The sequence below is a fragment of the Gavialis gangeticus genome, unplaced genomic scaffold (genome assembly GCF_001723915.1).
Source record: "Gavialis gangeticus isolate Ggan-Ray unplaced genomic scaffold, GavGan_comp1, whole genome shotgun sequence".
In the NCBI taxonomy this organism is placed as follows: Eukaryota; Metazoa; Chordata; order Crocodylia; family Gavialidae; genus Gavialis; species Gavialis gangeticus.
Window position 1 is genome coordinate 154,850,491 of NW_017729024.1, and position 9,712 is coordinate 154,860,202.

Sequence of the window (9,712 nt, forward strand, 5' to 3'; positions counted from 1 at the left end):
GGGGGGGGGGGGCAAGCAGGGTCCATGGAAGGAATTGGGTAAGTCAGGGGGGCAGTTGAGGTCTGCAGGAGGGATTGGGGTTAAAAGGGGTCTGCAGGGGGATTGAGGGATTGGGGAGGTAGGCAGAGTCTGTGAGGGATTGGTGGGGTCCAGGTGGGTTTGGCAGTATGAGGGAGGTTGGTGAAATCTATGGGGGGGAAGGGGGAGGAGGCTTGGGGAGACAGGGGAGCTCTTTCCCTTATCCCCCTGGACCAGGGGCTATTTTTAGCCCCCGGTTGTCCCCCACCCCTCCACCCACTCCCAGATGAACAGCTTCCAGCAAACCAACCCCCTCCATTCCACCTGCCCTCTTCACACCATGACTTACCTTCTCAGCTCCCAACAGTGGCAAATGCTGGTAAGACTGGCACCAGAAGTGGCTTGCAGAATATGGCGGTTTGGCAGGAAAGGGGCTAGTACCTAGACTGAGGTTGTCCATCTGGGCATGGGGAAAGGAGATGGGGGTGCTAAAAATAACCCAGTGGCAGGGATGGGGTAAGAAAAGTACAGCCCCAGGGCTGGAGCCAGCAGCTGGCCTTTTCCAACCCTGGAGCTGTATTGGGTACTGTACAGAAGTTGTGTTTGTGGAAGGCATGCAGGGGGCATCTTAGCATTGTGCAGGCTAACTCTGGAACAAATAGCAGCATAGTTATTATATTAATGCAATGCTGCGCACAGCTGCATTAGTGCAGGTGTGGTGAGAAGCTTATAGCTTCCGTGTAGTACCACACTAATGTGGTTCTCCCCTTATGGCTCCAAATTGAGCTTGAATGATTTGTGCCATAAAACTTACCCTTTCTTACTCTAGTCTTAGTCATTCTTCACTACATAGTAGCCTTGTAGGACCTGGCTATTTAAAACGTTCAGAAGTCTATATGAGACAAAATCTCGTGGTCTGTAAAAAACCATAGCTCTATGAGAGTTGCATTAAAGTTAGGAGAGCCACGTCCATACACATCAACTGAGGATCTGATTCAATATTTTTAGCTGTGGAGAGGACACCCTTTCACTGTCTGTTGCAAGGTATTAATTGATACCATTCTAGAGTTGTGCAAAATGTTTATAGTGAACATAGTACTCAGAATCAAGGAAACCTTTCACATTTCATTGGGTCTTACAAGTAGTTCATTTTCCTCAGAAAGCTGCTACCATGCAGAATAAAGAAAAATGGATTCCCAATGAAAACAGGCTTAGAAAGTTTTCATTTCCAGACCTTTTTCACCTACATTATCATGAATGTTTTCAACAGAAAAATAGCCAGGTCCTTGTAAATACTGACAAGGAAAATCTGAAGGGAGGGAAAAGAGGTTGGTTTCAAAATTAAATCAGAAAATTTTCCCACGACTTCTGCAATAAAAAATTGCGCATTTCACAAACCTGTTATTCCTTTCAGAAACCCTCTACTTTATTTTTTATTCTCTGAGCTTTTCTTTCCTGCTTAGAATTGAAAACATTCCAAATAGATAATGCAGATGAAGGTCTTTATTTTTGTCTCTTAGCTTGCCCCAATTCTGGACATAGTGAAGAACTTTCCATGTGCTGTGACTAAACGCCGCAACCTCTGGAGAGCCCTAATTGAATACATGGACCGATTTGACCCTTGTAAATGTGCACCCTGTCCCAATAATGGCAAACCTGTGTTATCTGGAACAGAGTGTCTCTGTGTGTGTCAAGCCGGAACCTATGGGGATAACTGTGAGAAACGAGCACCAGATTATACATCAGGTATTTATGGGAAATAATTATGTAATGTTGTGAACATGGACCTTTTATCTGTGATTTTCGAAGTCTTTGGATGGCCAGTTACCATTAATATCAGTGGAAATTAATATTAATGGACATCATGTTTACAAATCCCTTAGGTGGCTTTCAATATTCTACCGTCCAGAAAAATATGTGTAAAAAGTGAAAACTTTGCCAACGTTTTCCACATTTTTCCACAGAAAAACATAATGAACCTTCCTTCCTTCCTTCCTTTTTTCCTTCCTCATACTTAGGAATATGAAGACCTTTGCTAAATCACTTCAGTTCTAAATTAAAATCCCTCAAGTATTCAGCCCTCCCTTTTTTTAAGTGGAGTGTTCAGACCCTACTGAAGCAGATGGTGCATAAATTCCTGGTGGCCTGGGCTAAAGTCACCCAATTAATTTTCACTAATTTAAGTATAATCTATTTTTAATTGTATTATTGGCTTTGGAATCTTCCATCAAAGAAGTGCCCAGGCTCTGCTTTACTTAGCTTGTATTGGGTACAGAATACTCCATGAATCCAGGATTAAACATAGGATGGATAGATTAATTGAATGTTCATGTGTCTTTCCATCCATTCTAGTTGAAGTTGATGGCTATTGGAGTTGTTGGTCTTCATGGAGCCCATGTGATGCTTCTTTTAAGAGAAGAAGAACCCGGGAGTGTAATAACCCCTCACCACTGAATGGTGGAAAGCCATGCAAGGGCGAAAGTGAGCAAGAAGAAGACTGTTATGTCTCACTATTTGCTGATAAGTAAGTGATAGGCAAAACAGAACTCCACATCCTTGCACCACAGCAGGAAATGTTTTCACTATAGCTGAATGACCACCTAAAAATGTGTGCAAATATTTGCTTGAAAAGCAATATGAATTCTCTTCAGTGTTCACACTCATCCTTTATTGTGTATGCTTCCTCAAAGGATTCAGTGAACCTAACAGTAACAGTTGCAGAAGTATCCAACAGAGTAACCCAATATGAGAGTTAGGGATTAATAAATCATAGAAACATAGAAAATTAGGGTTGGAAGGGACCTCAGGAAGTCATTTAGTGCAACCCCCTGTTCAAAGCAGGACCATCCCCAATTGTATCATCCCAGCCAAGGCTTTATCTAGCCAGGTTTTAAAAATCTCCTCTCTGGGTAGCCTGTTCCAGTGCTTTATTACCCTCCTCGTGGGAGAGTTTTTCCTAATATCTAACTTAAACTTCCCATGCTGCAACTTGAAACCATTGCTCCTTGTTCTGTTATTTGTCACCACTGAGAACAGTCCAGCTCCGTTTTCTTTGGAACCTCCTTCTGGTAGTTGAAGGAAGTGCTATTAAATCCCCTCCTAGCCTTGTCTTCTCTAGACTAAATAAGCCTGTTCCCTCAGCCTCTCCTCCGATGTCATGTCTCCCAGCCCCTTCACCATTTTTGTTGCCCTCTGCTGGACTCTTTCCAATTTGTCCACATCCTTTCTGTAGTGGGGGCCACAAAACTGAACACAAGTACTCCAGATGTGGCCTCACTAGTACCGAATAGGTAGATAGGTTGAAACTCAGGGTGTGTAACATATAGTCATGCCAACATGTTGCCAATACTTGTCAGGGACACCACCTCCCAACTAAAAAGACAGAAGGCTACTCTTAGCCTTGCCCAGCGTACCCAGGAGCATCTGATTCATGAAGTCTTGGAGCAACCAGTATATAGGGGACTAAGGTCAAGAAACTCATTTAACTGGGAGGCGCAGGTACTGTTGCAACAGTGTAGAGGTGGGAGCAGTGCCATATTGGCATTCAAACAACACCACAAAAAGTGGGATGAGACTGATTCTTGTCTCAAGTGCTTCATAAGCAGCCCAACATCCTATCCACCAGGGTACATGCTCCCCTGCAGCTTATGGTTTAAACTAAACAGGACTCGCTCTGGAGTTGGACACTTTAATGCCACACTCTGTAAGATCATCTTAAAGGACAGTCCAATATGTGAGGGTGGTGATTAACCTCAAACTGCTGACGACCTCCTCACGTGTGCAGCACACCTGTGCACCCAGGATAAGGACCTGGCAAGTGTCAGCGATAAAGCAGTGGTGTGGTTTTGCCACATTAATGATGTGTAGAAGGGGGAATGAAGTATACAAGAGAAGTAGTGCCAAACAGAGTGGTATAATCACTTCCCTCAATCTGCTGTCAATGCTCCTACTAATGCAGCAGAAGTGTAAGGAGGCAAAGATTTTTCTACATTTTCTTCATAGGGCTCTAAGACTAAAAGGGACCCCTTGGTCCTCAAGCTCTGTCCTTTGATATTGCAGACAATCGTGTCATTTATTCACAAACACATACTTGCCAAGTTTCAGCTAAACAAATTAGTGTTTTTACTTCCCATGAAAGGCTGTTTCAGAACACCAGTCTGCTGTCCCTCCTTTATTTTTAGAGAGACATAAAGAAAGCCCACTGTACTGTCCATACCCTGAGGGTAACAGCCAGATATAGTCCTTCTAGTTTACTGGAAGCAATACAGAGCAGAGTTCACTGGGCTAAAGTCAAGCTTCTAAGGGAACTTTGCCCTAGCTGAGAACCTTCACCCTGTCATCCCTTGTAACAGCAACAGCTGGATGAGGTACAAGCACTTCACTGTAAGCAAAAAGAAAATAAAAATAATATGTCCGTCTCCAAATGCTTGCTAGCCATTTTCCTCATGTTTAGATCCTGTATCAGAAAAATAGAGGCACAGATAAAGTAGTAATACTCTCAGAGGGTGGAGAAAGATATTCACACCTGCTGTGTTCTTTATTTAGGCTGCTTTATTCTCTATAGAGTTGTTCATAATATGACCTATACACTTTTCCTGGGGAATGAGGGCACCTAAGGCTCCTCACATTGTGAAATGAGAAACAGACACTATAAGGCTACTCCTCCCTCTTCTGAAGAGGTAGAGTAGATGGGTAGGAATGGAAAGTGGGTAGACTCTTGGTTTCATCTTCCCAGAAGTATAGATCAGCGCAACAAATGTGACTCAAAGCAGGGAAATTAAATGGTTTTAAGGAAATGGTAAGCATAACTTATCTCCAGTAGAGACTGAGGGCAAAACCTTGAGCTGAACCTTGAGTCTCTGGGAGCCTTCACTCCTGGGGCAGTATCCTTTACTTAGGGAAGATTGCAGGGTGCCAGCTTAGTTCTATGCTCTGAAGATAGATTGAATTAAAATGTTAAACCCAATGTTTCAAGTGAATTAGAGGGGGTTCCCAACAAGCCCACAGAATATGATCATAATTTTCGTCATTTTTCAGGTATGTAAAATGATGGTTGAGCCCCATAGATAGTATTTGCCAAACCAACATTTGTTAAGCTAGAATGGACCATTCTGAACCAGTCTGACCTCTTCCATAATGCCTAACTTTCCAGCTTTTCCCCTAAAGTCTTACTAGAAACAAATTTGCTTCAGTGACTGTTCTTTGAGTTTGTATCCATGCCTATATGTATATGCAGGGGAGCCCCATGCATAAATGACAATGAAGAAAGGCGTGAGGTCGATATTTATGTTGCTGAACCTGAATCTGGATGCCTTGCACCAGTCCCACCAGAAAATGGCTTCATCAGGGTAAGAGCATATAACTGGGGATGTGTTATGATGTTGGATCTAAATAACCTATATAAATGCACTTGGCCAGATCTCCAGCTAGTATAAATCCAAGTCACACTAACAAAATTAGTGGCGCTTTGCCAATCAACATAAGCTGAGAAAGAGGCCTACAGTGCTTGATATTTAGTTTTCTGAGAATTAGGTAAGAAGATTCATTCCCAGCTGAAAATCTGCTCTTATTCCTTGAAGATTCACATAGGTTGCAGTTGGACCTTATTATGGCTGCCTTATAGAAATATATTAGGTGAAAGAAGAGTCCATCCACTCCTACCCTCAGTGATCTGACCAAGAGACTGCACTGTGCTGGGTTAGAAACATTAGTAACCTCAAAAGCAGGATGGTTGGAGGACTACACTAGCAGAGCTGGTTTCCAAAAGAAAGTCATGTCCTAATGCCTTCACTGAGGGACTGTTCTGATTCCTGCAGTAGCATTGCTGTTCTTGTGGCATATTGTTTCCCATTTCCCAATGCACTGCTCTCTCACAAAAGGCAAAATGTTCCCTGAGCACCCAAAATAGGCTAACATTAAGCACACTTAGATTTTTACCTAGCCATTCAATTTGTCAGCAAATTTCAATTGTGACAGCATTTTCTTTAATATCATATCCACCTGAGTGTATGCTTGGGTCTCCATCTTTTTTCCTCTGATTTTCACAACTCTGAATAAAAGTATCACCCACAAAATAATGTCATAATGAAGTCTATTGGAACTGCTGGAGGCAATTTCTGTCTGCTAGCATTAGACCATAAAAGAAAACTTAGGATAATTAGAGCCAGTGAAAAGGGAAAGAAAACAAATGGCAAATGCCTTATGTGGCTTGAATGGACTAATCAGCAAAATAAAAGTTCATTGTAGATGCAGGATGGCATTACTGATTAACTCAAGGGCATGACACATTTATAGTTGTCTTGGTTATCAGGCCTTATATTTTGGTTGCAAGTCATTTTAGAGCCAAACGGAGCTTCTCACTAGACATTTCCATGATGGGGCCAGATTCTCAGAACTCTTCTGTGGACAGTGGCTTTGTCACCAAAAGGGCCTAACAACTTGCATCTTTAAAAAGCTCCAGAGAAGGAGAGCAGGTGCATCCTCAGGCTGCAGTGCTTTCTGCAAGAGAAGCAAAAATGGCTTCTGAAAAATCTTTGAGGAACATTGTCTGCCCAGCTTTAAGTCACTCCTTAAAGTGCTATTGTGATCAGTGAAAGCTGCTGAATGTGAAAAACTAAAAATATGGCTGCTTCAGCTATGTGTATACATGGCTCCTAAGTACTTATGAACATCTGGCCCTGTGCAACTTACTGGCAAAACCCTCTATCAGACTTCACTGTCTGTGTTAGCGGATATAGTACATACAGTTGAATGTGGTGTTTAGTTTACGATTCCTAAGAAATCAGCCTATTCTCTGAATGATTAAGTATGTAGGTACTGCATGAAAGAATTCAAAAGCACTTTGCTGTCCTTAGGGGGAGCGTTATATAACCTGCCACCTTGCAGGTATCACTACTTGAATAGACTTTAGGGCTTTGTAAAGAAGCAGAAATCTATCCACATTGTTATCCCTGCACGAGTAGAGCCTAAATTACTATATTTATTTGTACATCTTAGCAAACATTTGGGCAGAACTCACAAAGGCTTGCTTAGAAAAACCCTAATATTTAATGTGACTCTCTTCCTACCTCTTTAGCGATTATTTTCAGCAAATATTGTAGCAAATAAGTTGAAGATTAGAAATATTAAAACAGCATAGCAGCTCTTAATTTATTTTTAGGAAGTAGTTACGAAGAGTGAACTCTAAACACGTGACTATGAATGTAGACCCCTGAAACCTGATAGTAAGATTTGTATTCATGCTGTCAGGATACAGAAGAATACCATAACACGCATATAGCCAAATAAACCTAACCAGCTTCTCGTGCTCAAAAATTATTTATGAATTAGGGACTATACAGACATGGTTTCCAATACCAGATTCTGGAAAACTCAGAACAGAAAAATGATTAGGCAAGCTGAATTAACACAAATTATGCTCTTAGGTAGTCATTTCCTATGTAGGCAAATATTCCATTTACTAATTGTTTGTTTTAATTGTAGAATGAGAAAAGCAATTACTTAGTTGGGGAAGAAGCTGAGGTTGCCTGCATGACTGGATATGACCTTGTGGGATATCAGTTCCTTAGGTGTTTACCAGATAAAACCTGGATACAAGAAAGCATCGAGTGCCTGCGTAAGAAACAAGAGAATTGTTAACTGGACATTCAGGAATAAGGGATTCAAAAGGAAAAATACATTAGAGTTCAGTTTTTCATAAATGAATACATTTATTAAGAATTAATTAAATATAACAATAACCTTCAGATGATTGGTTTGGTCAGTAACCTATCATTGCACAACTGTCCCCCAAGATGTATGTTCCCATGGTTTGCTCAATGTAGTTGTATACAAGGCAATCAAACTCTCATACCTTTCCTTAGGAGACTTTCCTGCAACCCAAAAGATCATTGGTAGAGGGATACACCCTGTATTTAACTTAAGTTTTCCTTCCTATATCACCAGGCTATAACTTTCCTTCTTGGCAAGCAAAGGACAGAGGTTTATGTCTTTCCACCTTGCTGTGTGATACCTGGCCCTTTAGAGTTTTACAAATCCCAGGTTAAATGTTTATCCAATAGTCAGTCCCAGTCTATCTTATGATGGTTTAAATTCTCAAGTTGCAAACTTGTTTGTTAATCACCCTCTCAGGTTTTCCCCTGGTATATTGACTCACTTTACCAAGACAGCTCTACTTCCTACAATATTGAGTGGCTGCCTGTGGCAGGGGGGATTTTGGGGTGCCATTATAGAAATGTAAGAACTGTATTTCTTGCCCATAATGTACTACAGTGTCATGGGAACCTTCAGAGCATGAGGGAAAGAAGAGAAGGTAAATCCTTTTAGTAATCTCACTCCTTACTGCCCTGGCTGCAACAGGGTGAGCTAATCTTGTCAGGCTAGCAAAGGGATTCAGCAAGCCAATACAATCTGATTCCAGGCTTGCCAGAAGAAAAATCTAATCTCTGGTTTGGCCCTTCTGATATGCTATTTTAATTTTCAGGGAAAGGTCTGCTCAGTAAAAGGTGCCTTGCCAAAGCCAAATTACCTAGAAAAAGAATAGAGCAAAAGCAATTTTCTCTTAAAGAAAACTGCATCAACAGTCTTTTGATTTGTTGCTTCATTCTACATTGAGATGATCTACACCATCATCTCAAAATGAACTACAGAAGGCTTAAGTATTAATCTCTGTCAACTTGGGTATGTAGCAGCTGTTAGGTTTTTAAGCAGACAGCCAGTGTGTATCTCCCTGGGTGGATCTAAGAGGCAGAGTAAGATTAAAGGACAGTGTTCAATGAATATGAAATATTTAGCCTATGGTTTTCAAAAGTGAATAATAATTTTGGGTGCCCATATTTAGAAAGTGCTGAACATCCATCTGCTAAACATTAGGCACCTTTAAAATGTCTCAACTTGGACACCCAAAATGACTAATCAGTCTTGAAAACCATGGCCTAAGTAATTTGCAGATGGTAGAAAGAATCCTTTTAGAAGGTTTAGTGGATGATCCTTGGGTGCTGGTTTTTAAAATATATGTCATTCAATATGATCTAAAAATGAGACATGATTTTTTAGAAAGCAAGTTCTCTTGAAGCCCTGATACTGGTAGTTGGAAGGACTTCTGCTCCTATTTCTAACTCCACTGACTTCCATGGTGCTGATCACATGCATATGCAGAGCTCCTTCCAGTACTAGAAAGTAGAGGTGTGCAAAGTGGGCCTTATTCGATTTGGACTCGACCCAAATCAGGGACAGTGATTCAATTATTTGATTTGGATTACTGTCCCTGATTCATAGTTTCATAGTTTCCAGGGTTGGAAAGGACCTGAGCAGATTATCGAGTCCGACCCCCTGCCATGGCAGGAAAGAGTACTGGGGTCAAATGACCCCAGGAAGGTGTACATCTAGCCTCCTCTTAAAGACCCCGAGGGTCTTTAAGCACCACTTCGCTTGGAAGTTGGTTCCAGATCCTAGCTGCCCTGACTGTGAAGTAGCGCCTCCTGATATCTAGCCTAAATCTACCCTCTGCCACCTTGTGACCGTTATTCCTGGTCACTCCTGGTAGTGCTCGGGGGAACAGAGACTTTCCCAGTGCCTGCTGATCCCCCCTGACCAGTTTGTAACAGGCCACTAGATCCCCCCTCAGCCTTCTCTTCTGGAGGCTGAACAGGTTCAGGTCCCGTAGCCTCTCCTCGTAGGGCCTGCCCTGCTGCCC

At 41.8% G+C, this 9,712-nt stretch overlaps 1 protein-coding gene across 2 annotated transcripts in view; it reads left to right on the forward strand.

The window, feature by feature from the left end:
* LOC109297863 (complement component C6-like) overlaps positions 1–9,712 on the forward strand; it is a 54,119-nt gene that overhangs the window by 37,766 nt on the left and 6,641 nt on the right. For both annotated transcript variants that reach the window (XM_019517918.1, XM_019517919.1), the window contains 4 exons: positions 1,539–1,764; positions 2,371–2,542; positions 5,255–5,366; positions 7,501–7,633. In XM_019517918.1, the coding sequence (XP_019373463.1) occupies positions 1,539–1,764; positions 2,371–2,542; positions 5,255–5,366; positions 7,501–7,633 (643 nt within the window). The remainder of the gene's footprint in view (positions 1–1,538; positions 1,765–2,370; positions 2,543–5,254; positions 5,367–7,500; positions 7,634–9,712) is intronic.